We start from the raw sequence: 22,438 nt of genomic DNA, 5'->3' as shown, positions 1-22,438 counted from the left end.
AGGGTAAAGGATAAATTTTGATTAACGATTTACGATGCTTGTGATAACTTTTGCAAGATTTCAGAGTATTAAATTTTGCCGTTGCAAAGCTAAATTACAAAATGTTTAAAACATGGAAAATTACTTGCTATGATTGTTATTATATCGAATTTAAGAGGCTTCGAAGTGCATGTAAGAGATTAATAAATGTTGCACACCATAGTCATTTAAGTAAAATTGAAAATTCTCTATATGATTCTCCAAAAAATCTATGGAAATATGTTCAATCTAAGAAAGATACTACTCGTATTCCTAGTAAACTGTGTCATAATGCCAGGGAAAGTGATAATCCTCAGCACTGTGTTGATATGTTTGCAGAACAATTTTCAAGTTCATTTAGACCAAAACTACTTAAATGCTACTGTAACAGATGCTTACACTAATAATCTTTCTTTTATTATCCAAAATGTTTCCGAAGATGAAGTTATATCTGTAATGTCAACCTTATCTAATAAATTGACAGCTGGAGATGATCTCGTTCCTAGTTTCTTGATTCATGATACCCGATTTGTCCTTGGGTCCTTGCTAAACCTATTGCTATTATCATGAACCTAACCATTAAGTCAGCAACATTTCCAGATAAATGGAAGATAGCGAGAACTGTTCCTATCTTTAAAAACGGTGATTGCCACTTAATAAAAAACTATAGACCTATTTCAACCCTTTCCAAAATATTCGAAATTCTCATTTATCGAAATATCTATTATAATATTAAAAGTCATCTCTCCATTTACCAACATGGATTTCTACCAGGTCGGTCAACAATTACCAATTTAGCAGTAATTACACAGTTTATCTCGCAAGAATTAGACAGAAATAATAATCAAGTCGATGTTATTTATACTGATTTTTCTAGCGCTTTTGACTCAATAGATCATTATACTTTATTAAATAAGCTAAGCTGTTTTGGATTTGCGGCCAGTTCTCTCAAGTTATTGCAATCGTATTTAAATAATCGTCCTATGTTTCGTATAACGGTTTTAAGTCCAAGAATTTTATTTCCACTTCCGGAGTCCCCCAAGGGTCTAATTTGGGTCCCTTGCTTTTTGTTATATTTATCAATAATCTATTAGAGCTTCTTAATTGTAAAGTACTGGCATATGCAGACGATATAAAGTTATACTCTTCAATTAATAATATCAATGATGTTAAAATCTTTCAAACTAACTTTGACAAATTAGTAAATTACTGCAATAGTGTTAAACTGGTATTAAATACTGAGAAATGCTTCTATATGACATTCACAAGGAAGGTAAATCCTGTGCATTCTACGTATACTATAAATGGTCAACATCTAAAAAAACGTCAAAATGCTAAAGATCTAGGTATAACATTTGATTCGCAACTTTCTTTTTGGCAACATGTTAACAATATTTCCCTAGCGTCGTTCAAGATGCTAGGATTTATATATCGAACTGCTAAAGATTTCACTGACCCGATCTTAATGAAAATATTATATTTTGCCTTTATTCGAAGCAAACTTGAGTATGGTTCCATTATCTGGTATCCTTATTATGCGTCACATAGCCTGGTACTTGAAAAAATTCAACGCCGTTTTCTCAAATACTTGTGTTTCAAAATTGATGGTAACTATCCTGAGCGTGGTGTAGACTATAACTCTCTATTATCAAGACACCAAATACTTAGCTTAAGTAACCGAAGGGATATCCATAGTGCAAGATTTCTGTGGAAGCTTATACATGGCAAGATCGACTGCCTCCAATTGCTGTCTAGCGTCGATTTCTACGTGCCAAGAATCGCTTCTCGAGACGCAAGTACCTTCTTACCACCACGACCAAGAACCAACTTGTTACGTAAAGCGCCACTATCGCACATGTACATAAATGCTGGAAAACTATATGAAGATATTTTTTGTTGATGTAAAATGTAATGGGAAAGCATTTATTATTATTTTCATATTACTATATATTTTTTTTATATTTTTTATTATAGTATTATTGTATGTACTACTTTTTTTTTCTCTTTTTAGTATTGTCCTATAAAAGGATTGTATATCTGTTGGGCAATAAAATTCTATTTATGGGCTTCCGAAAAGGTAAATTGATGTATTATATCAAAAGGTACAAAAACAATATAATTTTCTCATTTTTTTCTATTATTGAGAACGTCCCAAAAAAATAGTAGTCATACTTTACTGGAAGAAATGTTAGCAAATTATTAATAGTTTTTTGTAAAAAAATATGTATACTAGATTTTCCTAATAACAACCTAAATTGCTGAATTTTTTGAAGTAAAAATCTAAAAGTAAGCATACAGGACATTGCTGCCGTCGTATATACTTACATCCGTTATATTTCTTGCTAACACTGGTGTTAATTTTGAAAAGTTATGCAGAAGAGTTCTTCAATACCTGGTAAACATATAAAAGATCTATCGAAGAAAAACAAAAAATAACTTACATTATTTTTGTGATATTTAATAATAATAAATTTATAGAAATGCAGCTGCAACGAACAAAGGTTTCATCAACAATTTCTAATATTCATGCTATTCTACCAATTAATATTCAGAGAAAATACAGAATGTATTAGTCAGGTAAAAAACCAAATGCATGAAGCATGAGGTATAATTATAGCAATTCTAAAACTGAATTTTGAAACGAAATGTAAACAATAAACCAAAATTCTGTTCATTGACGAATTTATACCTTTGAACTTCACTAAAATAAAATCTAAAATTAGACGATCATAGCGACATCCGCATGTGGCAAATGACGCTGTAAATTGAGTGTAAATACATATGTTGCTGTATTCACCAAAAACAAATACTAATTCATTAAATGAAAATCATTTCCCATATGATAATATATTGCTGTTTTTCTTAACAAATATTCTATTTCTATCTACGAGGAATTCGATTTTATATTCTTGGAATATTGTAATAGGGTCTATACTTGTGGTTTATCAATATATTCCATTTCATATTTTCTAGAATTTCTTATACAAGTGTCTCAAAACAATTAATGAATGAGTCAATTCATTTTATTGATCAAATCAAGAACGGCTCACTCCATTTTCCCGAAAATTTGGAGACACTGTACTATTATTATTATTATTATTATTGTACAATGGACCTATCTAAATTGATATAGGATATAGGAACGTGTCCTTGTAAATGTTGATGCGTCATTACAAAATTTTGTAATAAAAAAATTAACTTGAAATATGTATATGCATAGCATGCTTCTTTACCTTTACTTTAGCACTACAAGTATATATATTTTTATTTTAAGTTACAGGAGTCATCATAAAAAAATTAAATTCGCAAAACCAAATTTTCCGAAAAATCTGAATATGTTGTACATATTGTGCTTCAGGAGTGAGGGAAATTGCGTCTAAATTACTTTAGATCTTTTTTTATTTGTTACATACATCAATAAAAGACATTGTAAAGAAAAAAGAAAGATAATATGTAGTTAAGGCTAACTCATCATTACAGTTCCCGTTTTTTTCATTAGGGACAGTATGTCTGTTGGAAGCTTAAATCAAATGAAAAATTACCTTTCTTACATGCACAGACTGATGTTAAATCAAATGATGTTAATTAATAATTATAGTTTGTAATTTTATTGCATGTACCTATATATAGTTTTGAATCACTTTTATTTAGAAACCATTTTAAGATGTATGATGTGTACTTTATTACATTAAATAAAGCAAAAAATTGTAATAAAATGTTCATATTAAAACCACAACAGTGACGAATGAAATCTTGGAAGAGAGAATTGCAGCATTATAGTGAATTCAGTTATTACAACGTCATCTTCTTTGTACTGCAGTATGGTACATTACTGAAGTCAACGAAAAATAACGTAGGTATTAAATATTCCTTCAACAACAGAATTAGGTAAATTTGGAACCATTTCCGAGTTATTTTGTTAAGAAAAGAAGATTTAACAATTAACTCAGAGAATGACAGATTATCAGTAAAGTGTAAATCCAGCTTCTTATGAAGGAGAATAATTAAGATTTGTTTTTAATTAACATTCCGAAAATAATACGTAGTTCCGATGATTGTACTTATTTTACGCATAAATATCGAAAAAGAACCTTCGAAAAGGGAATCTAAATCTAAATCTGATATGCTCGTATTACAGTAAATTCTGAAAAATGAAATTGCAAAGATAATTGAAAAATTGAAAAACAGTACACTGCATCCTAGTAACAATTACGTTTGAGGATTTAAGAAACAAAAATTGGCCAAAAGTTGTTTCGACAAAACTTCCCTTCCTTTTGAGAGACGTCATCAAGTTTTTAGGGGGAGTAAACAGACATATTTTGATTAACAATTTACCATGCTGTAGGTAAGCGGAGAAAAATGTTGTTACCTCGGTGGGAATTGAACCCACGCCTCTCGCTGTGATGTCTTGTTTGGGGTGGGTAATATTGTTAATTTCTCAAATTACACGAGCTCATTTTTCTAACTTATATATTCTGTCAACTGTCATTCTCTATCTCTTTTTTTAAGCTAGTACATTACATTTCCTCCCTTACTGAAAATTAAAGAACACATACCAAATACAAAATAAAGTTAAACTCAATAACTCATATGACGCACATGCCATTAGAGTTCTACAAGATAGTCCCGGAGCTTCGACGGTGGTTTTCTGTCTCGCTGGGGGCGTCGTCCAGTGGGCGTCTCGACTCGTTGATTTGGGGGACTGTTTACTTTGTCCTCCGTGTTGTCTTGTCTAAGGGGTGTCGTGGCTGGAGCTGTCGACCTTGGAGGTGTTGTGGGGAACGGTGCTCGCGTTTGTTCAGATTGGGAAGATCGACTGGGTGCCAGACTTGTTGAGGGGTGATACTCTGGCCTTGGACTCTGTGCTGAGTGGTGTGGCTTGTCGAGCTTCAATTTGAGAACCGGTGATTCTAGTGATCGTGTATGGATCTGGATCAAAGAGTGGAGTCAGCGAATTCTTCTTTTGTTGTTTGCAAAGAACTTTTTGTCCAAGTTGTAAGCGATGTTCAAATGTCCTTCTTTTACGATTGGCGCGTTCGTTTTGTTTTCTTCTGTTGTCGATGTCCGTTTGGGGATTGTATTCATGAAACGTCTTGTTTTTGAGAGTGGGTAAGAAGTTGTTGATTTCTCTGTTGAACATAATTTGATATGGTGGGCAGTTTGTTGTTGAATGAGGGGTGCTTCGGTAATTGATTAAAAATTCTTGAATTTCTGCGTCTGGATTGTTACTGTTGATCGTTGCGCACAAGAGGGCTTTCTTGAACGTTTTCACGAATCTCTCAGTTCTGCCATTTGCTTCTGGCCAACGTGGTGTTATTAAATGATGCTTGATGTTAAGGCTTGAAAGATATTCTTTCAACTCGTATCCATTAAAGGGTGGTCCATTATCGGATTTAAGTTCTTTTGGTAGGCCAAATAGTGCAAATGTCTCGTCAAGTACGGGCTTCAGCTGTTTGAAATTGGTCGATGGTACTTTTTTGACAAATGGGAACTTTGAGAAATCATCTACCATTATGAAATAATATTTTCCATCTGGAAATGGTCCGGCGTAATCTACATCTAGACATTCAAGCGGGTGAGTGGATGTCGGGTATGTTTGAATCGGATTTCGCTGGTTGTAGGGTGTTACTGCTTGACATGCTGTGCATGACTTCACTACTTCTTCTACCATTTTGTTGATGTTGGGAAACCATACCTTAGTTCTTACCAGTTGTTTGGTTTTAACGAGACCTTGATGACCTTTATGTGCCAATCTGATAATGTTTTTCTGCAGTTTGCTGGGAATTACAATTTGACTACCTTTGAGAATAATATTACCATATACAGTGAGCTCTTGTTTGATTTGTTTGAATGTTTGCAGTTCTCGTTTCTTCCAAAACAAGGAATCATCTTCTAACAAGGCCTTTTTCAGTAGCTGCAACTGAAAATCATCTTTCATTGCATTTTCGATTTCTTCAAGTGAAATTGTGTTTGGTAGTGAATGATTGGTTACAAAAGCTACGTATTCTTCACTTTTATCATATGCTTCTGGTGAGCTGTGTGTTGGATGACGAGATAAATAATCAGACGGATTTGTTATGCCTCTTTCGTGTTGAACTGTAAATTTATAAGGCTGAAGTTTCAAACAAAGTAGTTCAATGCGTGCGTTTGGAGCTGATCGAGGGTTCTGTAGGATTGAGACCAAGGGTTTGTGGTCTGTGTGTAACACAAAGTGACCTCCTAACAGGTATATTCTGAAGTGATGTATGGCCCATGTTGCTGCTAATGTTTCTTTCTCTATTTGACTATATTTCTGTTCGGTCAAAGTTAATGTTCTGCTAGCGTACGAAATAACTTCTGTTTTGTTGTTAAGTTCTTGCGAAAGGATCGCTCCAAGTCCTATGGGACCAGCGTCTACATAGAGGTGCGTCTTTTTCTGTTGGTCAAAATAGGCGAGGTTTCGTGCTGATTCTAGTTGTTTCTTAAGATCATTAAAAGCGCTGTGATGCTTTTCAGTCCAGTCCCATTGAGCATCTTTTGTAATCAGCTCACGTAATATTGCAGTATTTGTTGCTAAGTGAGGCAGGAACTTTCCAACATAATTTAACGTTCCTAGGAAGCTTCTTAGTTCATGTACGTTTCTGGGCGGTTCTAGGTTAGAGACAGATTTGACTTTGTCTGGATCAGGGTAAATGCCTTTGCTAGAGAATACATATCCAAAGAAATCGATTTTGTTTGTGTTAAAAATGCATTTCTTTGTGTTGATTGTCAAATTATGGTTATCCAAACGTTCTATTACTTGCTTGAGAGTCTTATCATGGTCTTGTTGAGTTGTTCCAAAGATTAGTATATCATCGCTGATGTTTAACACACCATCTATTTGGTTTAACAGTTGTCTTATTGTGTTTTGAAAAATCTCTGCAGCGGAATTTATCCCAAAACTCAATCGTTTATATTGATACAAACCAATATGTGTTGAGAAAACTGTTATATACCGTGAAGATTCTTCTAATGTTAGTTGGTGGTAGCCATCTTTCAAATCAATCTTTGAGAAGACTGTTGCGCCATTTAACTGGGCAAATATTTCTTCAATAGTTGGTGTTGGATGCCTTTCTCTAAGTATGGCTTTGTTAGCCTCTCTCATGTCTACACAAATTCTGATAGAGTTAGGATCGTGATGTTTGGGAACTACAACTATGGGTGAAACCCAGGGAGTTGGTCCTGTTGCTTTTTCAATGATGTTTTGTTTCATCAGTCTTGTTATCTCTTGTTCAACTGCTTCACGAAGATTTATTGGAATTCTCCTGTGTTTATTTGCTACTGGAGGAATTGACTCATCAATATGTAGCTTGACAGTTTGGTTCTTGAGACAACCTATGCCATTACACAAATTAGGATGCTTGTTTTTGATATAGTTCATGTCCATAGGTTGATATATCATCATAGATAGTTGTATCAGCTGCAATTTGTTTGCTGTATCATAGCTCAATAATGATTCACTGTTGCCTTTTATCACAAATACATCTGCTCGCGTTTGGTGGTTGTTATAATGGAACAAACCTTTGAATTTTCCAACTACTTCTAACTGTTGTTGACAGTTGTACGGGAGAATCGATGAGGAATCTGGTTGTAGCGACTGCTGATGAAATTCTTTAAATGTGTTTGAGCTTATCAGATTAACAGATGAACCAGTATCTACAATGAAACTGATTACTTTCCCATTCAACTTAACATGTACCTGAGGGCATTTCATGGCTGTTCTGTCGTTTGGACGAATTGTTGTTTTGAAAGATGTCTCAGAATTAGTTGACTCTGGCTCCATATTAAGCTCATTAAAGCGAATTTGTGCTCTGTTCTTCCTCTCTCCATTATGTTTCTTGTTTATGCTAGTATTTGTGCCATGGTTGTTGTGCTGGGGGTTTGCTCGTGATTGTGCTTGTTGCTGTTGTGTTGATGTGGTGGACATGCAGACTCGGGCGTAGTGTCCTTTCTTGCCACAACTTCGACAAATTACATTTAGAGCAGGACAAGCTCTCCTCCCATTTGGATGCCATTTGCCTCCACAATTTTTGCAATTGTTCTTACTGGTACCACTGTTGGCTGGTGCGGTTCTGTGTTGCTTTTGTTTGTTTAAGTAGCTACATTCTTCTGTGCTTGTGTTCATGACAATCTTGTCTTCAATGACCTTCAGTTGATTAGCTGTGCACTCAATTGTACGTGCTCTGCTCAATAGATCATCGAGATTGGGTTGTTCAGTGAGTCCATATTGACGTAGTTCTGTGTACTTTGTGTTCATGATGATTTGAAGTTTGATTTCTTCATTTGGGTTTTCAAACGTGCAAGTCTTGGATAGTTTCAGTAACTTTGCGTAAAACTGATCAATTGTTTCATTCTCGCTCTGTCTGGCTTGCCTAAAATTAAACATTTCAAATTCTTTGTTGACTCTAGGGGTGAAATATTGTTTGAGCTTTCGTTTAGCTGTTAGATAAGGTGATTCATTGGGTTGTGCTGTGTTTGCTGGTAGTTCAGGAAGTGACAAATATAAATCATGAACTTCTTCGCCTGCGTAGTGGAGAAACATGGCTTTCTTTCGGTCTTCATTATCGATGCCTGCTGCTATGAGATAGTTGTCAAAACGGTTGAGCCACTTTTCCCACCTTGAGCCAACGTTATTGGGGTCTTCTGCTATATGAAATGGAGGTACTGGTGTTGAGTGGTTGTCCATGTTCTGCTATCTTTTTCTCGATTCGTTTGTTGCGAACCACGTGTTGTGTTGAGGTTATGTTTTTCTCCTGTTGTCTGTTCCGAGTGTTTGTTGTTTTTCGCTTCGTTGATCTTCTTCTGAGTTCTTTTAATACTCGTCGCCAAAATGTGATGTCTTGTTTGGGGTGGGTAATATTGTTAATTTCTCAAATTACACGAGCTCATTTTTCTAACTTATATATTCTGTCAACTGTCATTCTCTATCTCTTTTTTTAAGCTAGTACATTACACTCGCTTTCCGGGCAAGCATCCAGACCACTAGACCACGAGGCCACTTATCTTTCTTCGCTTACCGATGTGTCATTGTGCCGCCACACATGCTTACAATAACTTTAAAACATCAGCAACATTTCAAAGTATTCGGTTTCGCAGAGTCAAAATTAAATTGCAAAATGTTGTTTTATAATTTTGATTTTTTTCCAAAAATTTGGACGTTTCGAGTAAAAACTCAATACGGACTACCATGTTGTTTTATACAATTTACTATGTACGATTTTGAAGTGACGTCATCACATTGTTGGTGGGGATCATTAGACAAAGTTTAGTTAGCATTTTACCATCTACATGATATTTATAATACACATAAAATTTGACACAATTGGTCCAGAAGTTTCGGAGATTATCTATCTAATAAAAATCCGGACAGACGGCAGACAGATAGACGCAAACGGGAGACCTATTTCTTCGTTCTTTAGGGTTCATAAAAGGTCGAGAAAACGTAAAAAACGGTCGACGGACTCAATTACAAAACTTCCTTCGGTTATGCTCGGGAAGTGAAAAAAATAATTTGCCTCATTCATTAATTTTTTTGAGATACCTGTTTAAGTAATTCGAAAAACTATAAATGCATTACTAAATAATATAATAATATGTGTAGACCATAGTAAAATACTTCCCTAACTTATGTTCGGGAAGGAAAAATTAAAAATTGCTGTTTACAATTTATCTCGTGGTTTTTCAATTTCATTTATTCTAGACTTTACCAGTACATTGTACATGGGATATGTTGTCATGGTTCTAATACTGTTAAATCAATAGATTCTAACATATCAAAATCATCAAAATTAGGTTTGTGCTTACTTGTACTATTTGTGGCAAAAAGAGTTAACTTGCACTCTTTTACGGTGTGCATAATGAGCGAGTTCTACGAAATTCAGCAGCTAGTAAAATTATTTAACCCTCCACGTGATGATGACAACTCAGATTCCGATGACGAAAACTTGCATGAAAATACAAGCACTGAACCTTGTGTGGAAAGCAAACACACTCAAAAGAAAACAAACCCCTACGATAAAGTACAAATCGAAAAAAAGGATAATGAAAAAAGTGATGTTTACGACTTCGAAAGTTCTTTGACTTCAGAAGATGAACCGTCCCCTGACTGGAAAAAAACTCCGAAATGGAATATAAGTTATCGACAGCAGGTTTCGGCATCCGACGTTTTCCTTCAGGTATTACTGTCAGTTCCAACTCGTTTGGAATCATTGCTGTTTTTTATTTATTTCTAGATGGGAGCTAAGACACCAGCGACTGCCAGTTGTGAGGATATGATAGTGACTATAGATCTTCCTGGACAACACGTGCAAAATATGGATATTAAAGTACACAAGAATGAATTAGTCGTGTATTCACCAAATTTTAGCGTCAAAATACCGTTACCGCATCCGGTTCATCCTCAGAAAGGTGACGCAAAATGGGACAAGGAGCAGGAGAAATTAACTGTAACTCTGAGAATGGAAAGAGAATTCGATTTTATTAATTTTTGAAATGGTCACTTAACTGGTTAAAAAATAAATTTTATTAATAAGAATAAAAAATAAAAATAAGAATTTATTAAAATATCACAATACAATTATCTCAATACTACTAAAAATTATTGTTTAAAAATGTATAAATCATTTATTTTGGTTTCCACACTTTAATTAACCGGTCTTCGCTTCCAGTAATAATTATAGACTTATCAGACGAAATATCTACAGTCTTTATGGCCCCTAGAAACCAAAAGCACACTTACATATATTAGGTGAAAACTATATTATCGTCAAGAAATTATAATTTTCCAGTTATTTATTTAAACGGAAAAACAGTAATGTTTAATTTAAAATACGCACCTGAATGGGCTTGGTGAACTTCATATAATAGTTTAACTTCAACCATATCCCAAATAAATAAATTACCATCATCACAGCCTAAAATAAGTAAGAAACCGTCCCATTTTAAAGAGGAAATAGGTGATTTCATCATTTTAGTAAAAACTGATAAACCAGTTTCTACATCGATCACTAATAAAGTTTTATTTTTACTTCCTATAGCTAGCTTCACGTCATCTGGGCTATAATTAATTGTTGTTATACTGGAAGAATTAATCTGGTATTTTTTCTTCAGAATAAATTCTTTAGTCTGCCAAATATAGATTTCTCCATCTTCTGTTCCCACAGCAAGATAATTATTATTGCTGCAAGACTAAAACTTTAACAAGTTTTTAACAATGAAAGACGCTACTTACTGATCAAAATCTAAACAGTTCACATGAGAGTTGTGATCAATTTGTTTTTGTAAACACTGTATTGGTTTGATTACACCATTGGTATTTAAACCCTTCCAAATTTTAACAGTGCAATCGCCGCTGCCGGACACCAAGATATTCGATTTTGTACCCCAACTAATACATGTAATTGCGTCTTCATGGGCTAATACACTTTCGGTAACTTTTCCATAGTCTAAGTCGTACAATATTCTAAAAAATAAATTGAAAATTAACCAGTAGAAATGGTCGTGTTGGCCAAAACACGTTTAATTTACTCAAAAAACAAAGGCAAACCTGATGAGTTAAGCTCTTAAAGGAAGAATTTAAAAATGTTTGTATTCTTTAGTAAAATGATAGTTTCATAAACAATTTAGCTTTTGCTATATTAATGATGATACATTTAGTTCATTTTTGTTGTTTTCTTTAGCTAAATATTTTTTGGTCGAACTCGGTAGACTAAAAAATAATATTTTGGACACCCTTTTTAGGACAATTATCTTTTTATTAACGGCCATCAACAAGGAACATACCACAGATTTTGTTCAACAAATGTTTATTGCAAACGACGATTGTCGAATGTTCTCTAAAAAGGATTTTCAAAATTTATTACTTTCCAAAAATTTAGTACCACAACTGTGCATATGTTGCTTAAGTGCTACTTACATCTGATTATCCCAACTTCCTATAACCAAAATATTAACATTTGGCATCTGGACGCAACTACTTAAAGGCATATATCCAATGTTAGCACTTCTTATTTGACGGTTTTGTTGTAGCGAAAATACTTTTAATTTTGAATCATGACCCACTGAAGTAACTCGTGTGCAATCATCGCTAATAAAAAGACGACTGACGGTATTTTTATGGGTGTTAAACGTACTGATTGATTCTAATAGATTCATATTCCTCCAAAGATCTAAAAACGATCATTTAAAATATAAAGTTGTTGAAATCTTGAACCTTAGTACCCTCAGTTTCTGTTGATTTAACTTGATATGGTTCAGTCAATAATGGAAGACCAACTTTTCTGGAAGGGTGAGGTACTTTGAAAACTTGTTTAGGAATTTGTCCAAACTCCATTATTTGAACCTCTAATGCATGCCGTTGATTTAAATCTTGAATAGAATCTAAATCTACGTTTCCTTCGTAACACAAATGATAAAATACTAAAAAACACATTGATAAATGAAGCAAAATGTTTCAAAACTATGACCTACGGTTATTAGCTTTTATAGCTTCTTCCCCTTGTTGTTTATAACCAAAAATTAAATCGATCCACTGGTGCAGACTCTGGGATACAATATCACTTTCTAATGCACCACGAAGTTTATCAACAAAATTTTTAGGACTCTCTGCCCATGGTGGCAATTCCACATCACCAACTTTAAGTCCGTTATGTCTATAGCCAAAATTTATTCCCAAGTTGTTAACCAGAAATTTCCCTTCTTCTTCCACATCATAAAATTCAGGAATTAATTCTTTAAAATCGGACATATTTGTTTGGCAGTTTTTAAAGACATCTCCCACAGAATTAAACATTCTGTCAGGATGATCAAATCGTCCACTTTGCAAACACAAAACATAATGGGGGTATAGTCTCGCCAAGTAAAACAGTACAAAACCTGGAGTCGAATAATGCGAGCCATACATAAACTTAGGATGAGACATTTCTTCGTAACGTTCAAGAAGTCGTCGTAATCGAACTTTATCTAATGCCCCGACCGGTTTACTCAAATCTCTAAAATTTACTGGATCCTTTAAATCCAATTCGTTATTTGAATAATTCGATACAATCCATGGAAATACTGGATACTGAGTTAGATCATTTATTGTGCGATCACCTAAGCTGTAAATTTTCTGAGTAAATCAGGATGTAAAGTGTAGACAAAAATTACCTATTAACGTATAAAAGATAGTCATAATTCGATATAATACCATTTTGCCACTGCAGTGTCATTACATCCTGATCTAATTCTTCAAGTTTTAATGCGGGTTCTTGTAAAAGTTTATCATATAAATTATCTCTTTTAGCTTGATTTCTAAACGATAAATAAATATGTGGATTATTACAGTTTTCACCAGAGTAAATTTCTAGGCCCTAATAAATGCAAATGGAAATGTTAAAAGATGGATGAAATATGACACTCCAAAGCGGTCCAAACCAATATTTTATAAGAGTGTCTTGCTCTAACAAAACAAAAATAGTTTACAATTATTTAGCACCATCAAACACGTTTAGTTTGTAGATACGTTATTGAAATTGATTGTGCAATGTGTAAATTCTAGATTTTATGATAATACATATTTATATTTTAAAATAAAAAGTAGTACTGTGTTCCCAGAATGTTGGGAAGGTTAGAAAAACCATTTTTGATTTAATCAAGAAAATTAACTAAATTCATAAAAATATAAAAACTCAAAACGCAAAAAACGTTGCATGCCGATTTCGACTTTTTTTCCAAAAACCTACATATTTAAAAATAGAGATGGATGAATAAGTCAGCGGCACATAAGCAAAATTATGACACGTCATTAAATTTGTGGTAGGGATGATAGGTAACTGTACCCTAGCCAGAATATTTTTTATAAAACACTGATTTGGTTGATTTGGCGCGTCATAAACAAATCAAGCACTGTGTAACCTTACTTACAATATGTCGTAACAAGAATCTCCTCTTAACCATTCTTTTGATACTATTAAGTTCAATTTTAATTACTGGAACCTAACATGCAATTTTAGTCTCCAATTCATAAAAATCTCTTAAGATACTTACAGTTTCTACATTATTATAAGGCTGAAAAAATAACCTTGCTGTTGTTAACACAAGACGTCCCGGGTTAATGACTAATGGTGTAACTTTATCAGCCTCAGTTTCCATCACAACCTTTTCATACAAGTCTAGCCACAGTGGGTCAAAACTAACTCGCGCTTGTCGAGAATGGACAATTGTTGCAATCTTAAAAATAATATTACTTAGTACAACACGAATGTAAAATATTAACTATTACACTAACCATATCAGCTTGTTCTGCTGCAGGCAAAGTACTTGCGCGATGTAATTGACAAATTTGTGGTAAACAATTCATAATATTAGCATAATTTAGTTGGAATAAAAAGTTTGTGGATTCTTTAAATTTATAAGGAGCAACAATATTCCCTTCTAGCATTTCAATGTATTCTCGACAATTGACAGCCAGCACATTACTACTATTGGCTAAATACTTTGCGCTGCCCTTCCATTGCTCTATTACAACACAATCTTTTAATGGAATTTTAAGTATAGGTTTGTTGATGTCTTTAGGGTCAAAAACTAATGACTTAGAACACATTTTCAGTCGCCCATCTTGTTTTTTGCTATCGAAGGTTTTCGGAGTGACATCAGGTGGTATCAATACGGCACTAAAGTCTTCAAAATATATTTCACCAGGATCCAGAAGTAATAATGAGAACCTAAAAAATGTAAAAGAAACTATCAAACACTGTGTCACAAAAAATGAAGAACAGACACACTTTCCTCGATCCATTTCACAACTTATAACATGTACGAAAAAGTGCGCAAATTATTGTGATTATAACATTCGCAAATGATATTGTGAAATCTCATTTATCTGTAGAATATAAACAGTGCTATTGCATTGGATTAATATTGCTCACTACAGTGAATAACCTCAAAATTTGTTTATTAGTCAAAAAACTGTCACGATGTCACTCAGTTGTCAACTGTCAAACATTCTATGATAACGTAGGCAGCTGTAATAATGAAATTGAAAGAAAATATTTTCAATAAATTCTTTTTAAATAATTACACACGACGAAATACGTGCGAAGAAACCATACAATGAGAAGAACTCTTGAAAATATTTCCTTATTTTTTTATTTCCATTATCTTAAATTTTAATAATTCTATTCAAAGGTGTCGCCCGTTGCAAGTGGTTTGCATCCCGGGTGCGTTACGAAGCAAAACCAAAATTTTGACAGTCCAGACAGAACAAAAGTGTTGTTTAATTTCATTAATGAAAAATGACTACTTCAGTGGCACCCACAGAAATAACCGACGTAGAAATGAAGAACGCCGATAGCCCCCCTGGTTTAGAAGCTGGTGACAGTAAGCGAACCATCGATTTCCAGAATTTGGTGGAAATTCGTGAACAAGCCCGGCAAATCGAAAAGGCAGTCACCAACAAAGAAAATCGCTTCATCCTTCGAGTCCTGAGATGCCTCCCCAACACCCGAAGGAAACTCAATGGTGCCGTACTTAAAGGTTTAGTTAATCAGATCTATCCAGTCTCGGAAAGAGATGCTTTGACTGAATATCTAGAAGACGTACCCGCAGGGCTGGAACTGGAAACGGGACGAGCAAGATCAGCTACAAAGTCGCCAGTGCCTGAAGTCGATGCTTATATCCATCTCCTTATTTTGGTTTATTTAATAGACACGAACAAGCTCTCAGATGGGGTAAGATGTTCACAAGCTTTAATGAATAAAATCACAAGCCAAAACCGCAGAACTTTAGATCACATTGCGGCCAAGTGCTATTTTTATCACTCTAGAGTGGCCGAACTAACAGGGAAACTGGATTCTATTAGAGCCTTTTTGCATGCTCGCTTGAGAACGGCCACTTTGAGAAATGATTTTGAGGGTCAGGCGGTGCTCATTAATTGCTTGTTACGAAATTACTTGCATTACTCCCTGTATGACCAGTCAGACAAGCTAGTTAGTAAATGTGTCTTCCCTGAAACTGCCAGTAATAATGAGTGGGCTCGCTTTTTGTACTACTTAGGCAGGATAAAAGCAGCCCGGTTGGAATACAGTGTGGCTCATAAACATCTAGTCCAAGCAATGCGGAAAGCCCCGCAAAACGCTGCAGTTGGATTCAGACAAACAGTCCAAAAGCTTCTTGTTGTAGTAGAATTGCTTTTGGGAGACATCCCGGAAAGACAAATTTTCAGACAAGCTAGTATGAGACACTCATTAGCACCATACTTTCAACTCACCCAAGCCGTCCGAATGGGAAATCTACACCGCTTTGGGGAAGTCTTGGAGAATTTTGGACCCCAATTTCGCCAAGACCACACATTTACCCTAATCCTACGTTTAAGGCATAATGTAATCAAAACGGCAATTCGTGCAATTGGGTTGTCCTATTCAAGAATATCTCCACAAGATATTGCAAAGAAACTTGGCCTGGACAGCGCTGAGGATGCGGAGTTTATAGTCGCCAAAGCAATTAGGGATGGCGTTATTGAAGCAACTTTGGACCCAGAAGGTGGTTATATGCGCAGCAAAGAGAGTACCGATATTTACTGCACAAAAGAACCGCAAATGGCGTTTCATCAGCGGATCTCGTTTTGTCTAGATTTGCACAACCAGAGTGTTAAAGCAATGAGGTATCCTCCTAAGGCGTATGGAAAGGAACTCGAATCTGCTGAAGAGCGCAGAGAAAGAGAACAGCAGGATTTAGAACTGGCAAAGGAGATGGCTGAAGAAGATGATGATGGTTTCCCTTAAACATTTCTTCTGTCATACAAAGTTGATCTTAACTGTATTTTATAGTTCAATAAATTTGTGTATTACACTTATAAATGTGCTGTGTCATTTTTGTGGAGGGAAGCACTACTTAAAATAGACATCTTTAGAGTTACAGTAGTTCAGCAAAAGTCTAATTATAGAAGTGTGATGTTTTATAAATACTGTGGGTAATGCGTTTTATTGTAATATAAAATAAAATCAAAATTCCTTGTTTGGAAGATGTGAAATTATTTATCGTGTATAAATAAGATTTTTTTTATACAATTAGTTTTAACTTAACAATTTTTTAAAACTAGTTATTGTTGTGTGCCAGTTTTCAGTGGATGTGATCGCATGTAATAATACTTGTGTATTTTTTTTCTGATCCCCGAAACCATCTTTCATAACCAGATTGCATAAACCTGGCCCGCCACCCTTGAATTTGTCTAATATTTATATGTACAATCTTTTACCATTAAAATCTGAAATTTGTGGAACCGAAATTAGATGCTTATTTAAATGACTAGTAATTGAAAAAATTGATTTTTTCAAATGGAGTGGTGATCAGTATAATTTTTAAATACACTGACCTCTTATTTATTATTATTTTTATTTTTAATATACATTACTGTGGATTTTACTGGCAGTAATACATACCTCAGCCCACTATTATCAAAAATAAATTTTGGTGGAGCATTTTCACCTTAACATTCAGATAGTTGACATTTTATTACTATTATCGTATTCTAATTTTTATGCCGAATTCAAAGTGTAAAATCCAATTTCTTATAAGAATTGTAAAATTTGATTTTGCGAATTTTCTTTTTTTTGTTGTAATAACCCCTTTATGTTAAAATAACGATAGGCAATGGTATGGAGTATGGATTGTTAAAATGCCTACGGGTAAACAAGGTAGCTGTCCGCTTACATTTCAAATGAGTTTTTCTTGATAACAGTTTGTGATGATACTATCAACTTTTTGGTAGGGATAAATATATCACTTTGGATAAGCACAATGTAGTAAACAATAATACTTTATTCCGAGAATTTCAGAAAAATGAGCAAACTATGTATTTTTCATTTATTCAGTACTTACATCAGCGTAATTTTTTTGGCACACTGTATAAGCAATTCTAATATAATAAATTAAATAATAATATATCAATAAATCATAAGAGTGTAGATTCATAACATTTTGTATATTTTAGAAAGAATTTATTCAGCAAAATTTTGAGATGACGTCATCAAATTTTTGAAGGCCATAAACTATGAAGTTAGAATTCATTCCAAGTACTTCCGTGCGATAAACATAGATTTTGATTAGCGATGCTTACGAACTTACGATAACCTTCAAAGATTTGCATGATTTCAGAGTACTGAATTTTCTAATTTTTATAAATTAAATCATTAAATATTGCTATACAATTTGATTTTTTTTTTACAAAAAATATGGATATCGAAGGTAAAAGAAGCATGTTATTTTATAAAATTTCAGTAGGATTCACTTTTCGAAGTTTTGGGATGATATCATCAAATTATTATTGGGATGATGTCATCAGATTATTAGTGGGGATAAAATATGAAGAGAGGAAGGAATATGGTTTGACGTCATTCTATGTCTCCATGAGATAATCGGACAAATTTTGGTTATCGCGTTTTACTGTAAAATTTTGCTGTAAAAGACTAGATGTAGACTACACAGGTATATGTATGTACATATGGGCATATTATTTTATACATTTTAGATAGGATGTTGTAGGTATGTATATACCTACTTATTGTTTTTGGTCAAAATAATCAGACAAATTTTAGTTAGCGTTTTACCTTAACGGAAACGGGAAACATACTATTTCATATTCTAATAAGAGCTACAAAACGTTGAAAACATTAAATTTTATGTTTCGTCAGATGGACCCTCTTACATTAATCCCGCTAATACCCTCGAGAAGCAATTCTGTTGTGTCAGGAAATAAGAGTTAATGAACAATCGATTAAGCAAGCTCAGTTTCTTTTAAATAAACTAGAAAATTTAATTTAAATAAGGGTGGATCATGGAGGTAGAATGATTCCACGTCCACGGGGTGAATTTATGCTTCAAGTAAGATTTTCTCAATAAAATTTTGTGATGACGTTATCATTTTTTTTTTTTTGAAAAAAATAAAAATAATAAATATATCAATTTGAATAGTTACAGAGTAATACTAATTAACAACAGCAGTGTACAACTGTAGAGTTTTGGAAAAACCAGCTAAGCCGTTTTTGATTAAATTAATAGTTTCATTTATTAGTAATTTTGAGCCATATATATAAACAAAACTAAAAAATACGAAGCATGTGAAGAAACAGATATACATCGGTATATGCAGAAGTAGGTACGCTTTTCTGAATATTTCAAATGAGATTGGGTTTGCAAAATTTTGATATGACATCATGAAATTTTTGAAAGGGATGAGATGCTGATTCACATTTTTCGTGAGAATGAGTAAACAAAATTTGATTAGCACCTTAGGCCTTACCATTGTAAGGATCCAATTCGAATTTTTAAATTTCAAACGAATTCCGCGCGCACAAGAAACGGTTAGTGAGAAGAAGGAGAGGTTGGCAACCAACCACCCCAAAGAAACAGAGATGCGAAAAGCGAGGGTGATATTGTCTTGAAAACGGTCACTTCGCTTTGACCGCTTGGAACGAACGGTCGACTTCTTTTCGAGCGCTTCGAGCAACAGGTTGTATTTTTAATTGTGAATTATTCTGTGCCTTTTGCTGTTGTGTTTTGTTTTTCCAGTGTTGATCTGTTCCATTGGAAAACCTAGCAGCCTCGTTGAGCCATTGGGTGTTCCTGATTTCTCATCGTTCTTACGACGAGGTTTTTGTGTTCCTGTTGGCGGTAAGCCGTGTCGAAATCTTCGCATCTTTGGAGAGGTATGTTTTGAACACCTGTTTGGCGGCGAATTTCAAGCCCCGACGATGCTTCTGGCCTCGTGACATCGACGCGTGCGCTTTTTTCCACTAATCTCGTTTTTTTATCTTTCATTTAAAATCCATCGCAGTAGGGCTTTACAGGAAGTGATTTCTAGTTCGGGCCATGCTTTATTTAGCTATATTTGTGAAATCTGTATTTTGGATGGCGGCAAACGAGTTGTTATTTTCACCGTTCTTTGTTCAGGCAGCGGCCATTTTGGAGCGTCCATTTTGTTTCTTTTAACCGAGCACATGTTTTGACTGAATCTATTGAACAAATTAACAAACATTGTGGGTCATGGGGGGACGTGCCTTCTATTCCTTTTATTTAGCCCATCGTTTATACAACGCCACAGGATTCATCGTATTTTGCATCGCATATTTTCGACGCCTATTATTTGGAATGACGAATTCGTCCAACGCCATTTTGCAACTGCAGATTGTCTACCATGTTTGTTTATGTGTTTTGTTTGGGGAAATGTATGTGTAATAATGGCCCACAATGCAGCTAAATAATTTCACGTTTGAATTTTAACCAATAACTTGACTGGACACGAATTAATATTAATCACATGTAAATCTGTTAACTTTACACTCTTTCACCTCATGCAATTTGTCTTTGTCTCACAATTTTAGCTTCAGTAATTTTCTTGGCTGTATAATTTGAATTGAATGTAAATTTCCATGCTCTACAGTTTTGACCTAACATGATATTTTATTTGCACAAGTCTATTTCACACCAGATCTTTGTTTTATAAATCTTTGCTAAGTTTTGTTCTTGTAAATGTTTTGTTGATGAATATTTCTATCATGTAAATTATCTGATGTCCAAATTTAATCTCAATTAAGAATCATTTGTTGTTGAATTTTCGTAAGAGTGTGTGGCGAATTTAAATGTTGTGTATTGCTCTTTGTTGAAACTTTAACACTTGTTCGGTTGTCATTTAATATTAGAGTCATAGAGATTGAACATTTAAATAGAATTGAAGGTAAATAACACAACAACACGTAGTGTCGGCGGTGGGCGCAGTTCCTAGTTGCGGTAGCGGAATGTAGCGCGTTGTCTGCACAAGACGTGCAGACTTTGAATCAGATTTCAGTGGGAACGGTCTTGACGACGAGGTAGTAGTTGACGAGACTTCACCGCTAGTTTTAGGCCGAAACGGCCTGCTTGGACAACATGTTCGTAATGGAGGGGTGATGTCTGGCAGGCTTGGTGTAGATAGAATCACCGTCGCGGGGGAAACCAGCCCAGACCGGGAGCTCCAAACTTCGCTCACGCTACGACACCCCCTCTGGGTATTTTGCTGTGCTCGTAAATGAAATTGATATATTTTGTTTTATGTTTTGTTCGATCGCCACACTCTCATAATGATTCGGGTTCTGCCATCCAATTTACATATGTGTAGGTCTTGTGTTTGTTCGGTTTTCATATGTGTATGTCTGTCAATTCGCGAGTGTTTTCTTTCACATATCTTAAGGTGTTTGAAATGTAATATTTAGGTCGTCCGGGAATAAAACCAAGGGGGTTTTTGCGCTGAGGGGTAAATCTTCGTAGCGTATTTCCCCCTGTGAGGGTGGTGCCGTTTCCCCCCCTCCAAAACAATTTCTGTTAATTATTTCTTGCGCTCTCGACAGTGTATGCACTTGTATGAAAGAACTTCTTCCCGCCATTTTTCAAAACAAAAAAAAAACACACAACGTAGGTTCTCATTTGTTAGACGATCACAGCCAAGGCCAAACTTTGAATTTTTGAATTTTTCGCGGGCCTTTCAAACTGTTTCAAGGTCAAAATTTTAAGGCGGGAAGTTTGGGTTATCACACCATATACACGATATTCTTAAAATACATCACCTGCTAATATTTTACAATAATTTGTCCGGTAGATCCGGAGATTACTGTGTGTAATAAAATCGTCAACACTCGACCGACGAGACAGGTAGACAGGCCGATCGAAACAGGAGACTTACTTTTTAATACCCTAGGAGTTATGAAATGTCGATGAAAAATTAAATTAGTCGTTCATCAAGTAAAGTAAAAAGCCCGTAATGTTAAATTTTGAATATGTTTAAATATAGTCGATTAATAAAGTCATTAAGCAAGTTTTTCTTGAACGTAGTCTCTACTTGTTGAATATTTTAAAATGACTATACTTCACTTTTATTTGAGAATTTTAAGTAGAAACAAAATTCCACAGTGCATTCTTTTTCAAGCGTTCACCTTATATTTTCAAAAAATGGCGCACTTATAAAACTCGAAAAAAAAACATTCAAAAATTCCATCTCATGTACCCAACACTATGTAGTGACTAAAAATATGGTGAAATAGCGAAAAGAAAAATTAAACTTTAGAGGGTTGTCTTCTAGATTTAGGCTTAAAGATTTTTTTTTCTCAACTCAATGCACAAATCTTAACAACGTGTCATAAAGTTAGTGCGCTATTTTTTGAACAACTGTATATACTTTTGTTTTATTAATCTTTCAAAACCACGTAACTTTCCAATGCGATAACGGATAATAACTATTAAGGTAGGTAAAGTACATAAACAGCTCTGATAAATGCTTGTGGTTTTATATTGTTGTGTAACTACGCTGAAACCATCTTTAAAACGCCGAGATATTATTCCGAGCTTTATTCCTGAAACCCGAAAATTTTACAGGTAGTAAAACCGCGTAGGAACA

The 22,438-nt window shown here is 34.5% G+C and overlaps 4 protein-coding genes across 4 annotated transcripts; 2 read left to right on the top strand and 2 right to left on the bottom strand.

Moving 5' to 3' along the window:
* Nucleotides 1-4,623: 4,623 nt before the first annotated feature.
* Nucleotides 4,624-8,722, bottom strand: LOC135145215 (uncharacterized protein K02A2.6-like). Its single transcript, XM_064077335.1, has 2 exons — nucleotides 4,843-8,722; nucleotides 4,624-4,772 (listed from the first exon to the last, which is right to left on the bottom strand). Exons 1-2 carry the CDS (start codon nucleotides 8,720-8,722, stop codon nucleotides 4,624-4,626), a joined length of 4,029 nt encoding a protein of 1,342 aa, XP_063933405.1.
* Nucleotides 8,723-9,801: 1,079 nt separating this feature from the next.
* On the top strand, nucleotides 9,802-10,570 carry LOC135122297 (uncharacterized). Its single transcript, XM_064046492.1, has 2 exons — nucleotides 9,802-10,211; nucleotides 10,269-10,570. Exons 1-2 carry the CDS (start codon nucleotides 9,894-9,896, stop codon nucleotides 10,524-10,526), a joined length of 576 nt encoding a protein of 191 aa, XP_063902562.1. The 5' UTR covers nucleotides 9,802-9,893; the 3' UTR covers nucleotides 10,527-10,570.
* Nucleotides 10,571-10,577: 7 nt separating this feature from the next.
* Nucleotides 10,578-14,991, bottom strand: LOC135122288 (protein FAN-like). The gene is made up of 11 exons (XM_064046487.1): nucleotides 14,799-14,991; nucleotides 14,303-14,738; nucleotides 14,062-14,244; nucleotides 13,939-14,010; nucleotides 13,183-13,385; nucleotides 12,505-13,133; nucleotides 12,256-12,453; nucleotides 11,951-12,203; nucleotides 11,267-11,497; nucleotides 10,872-11,215; nucleotides 10,578-10,751 (listed from the first exon to the last, which is right to left on the bottom strand). The coding sequence occupies exons 1-11, from the start codon at nucleotides 14,810-14,812 to the stop codon at nucleotides 10,660-10,662; spliced, it is 2,655 nt and encodes an 884-aa protein (XP_063902557.1). The 5' UTR covers nucleotides 14,813-14,991; the 3' UTR covers nucleotides 10,578-10,659.
* Nucleotides 14,992-15,227: 236 nt separating this feature from the next.
* Nucleotides 15,228-16,871, top strand: Rpn3 (Regulatory particle non-ATPase 3). The gene has a single exon (XM_064046479.1). The coding sequence runs from the start codon at nucleotides 15,309-15,311 to the stop codon at nucleotides 16,794-16,796; it is 1,488 nt and encodes a 495-aa protein (XP_063902549.1). The 5' UTR covers nucleotides 15,228-15,308; the 3' UTR covers nucleotides 16,797-16,871.
* Nucleotides 16,872-22,438: the final 5,567 nt, after the last annotated feature.

This window comes from Zophobas morio, unplaced genomic scaffold (genome assembly GCF_036711695.1).
Source record: "Zophobas morio isolate AGI-343-1 ecotype UQ-CSIRO unplaced genomic scaffold, CSIRO_AGI_Zmor_V1 ptg000005l, whole genome shotgun sequence".
NCBI classification, from domain to species: Eukaryota; Metazoa; Arthropoda; class Insecta; order Coleoptera; family Tenebrionidae; genus Zophobas; species Zophobas morio.
This window is presented reverse-complemented; position numbering and strand designations above follow the sequence as displayed.

Excerpts from the sequence above, each read along its gene's own strand:
- LOC135145215 (XM_064077335.1), bottom strand. The coding sequence starts at position 8,722 with ATGGACAACCACTCAACACCAGTACCTCCATTTCATATAGCAGAAGAC. Across the intron at positions 4,773-4,842 it reads ATCACCCCTCAACAAGTCTG|CTCCAGCCACGACACCCCTT; the intron begins GCACCCAGTCGA and ends CAAGGTCGACAG.
- LOC135122297 (XM_064046492.1), top strand. The coding sequence starts at position 9,894 with ATGAGCGAGTTCTACGAAATTCAGCAGCTAGTAAAATTATTTAACCCT. Across the intron at positions 10,212-10,268 it reads CATCCGACGTTTTCCTTCAG|ATGGGAGCTAAGACACCAGC; the intron begins GTATTACTGTCA and ends ATTTATTTCTAG.
- LOC135122288 (XM_064046487.1), bottom strand. Across the intron at positions 14,245-14,302 it reads CAGCAGAACAAGCTGATATG|ATTGCAACAATTGTCCATTC; the intron begins GTTAGTGTAATA and ends ATTATTTTTAAG. Across the intron at positions 11,216-11,266 it reads AACTGTTTAGATTTTGATCA|CAATAATAATTATCTTGCTG; the intron begins GTAAGTAGCGTC and ends TTAGTCTTGCAG.
- Rpn3 (XM_064046479.1), top strand. The coding sequence starts at position 15,309 with ATGACTACTTCAGTGGCACCCACAGAAATAACCGACGTAGAAATGAAG.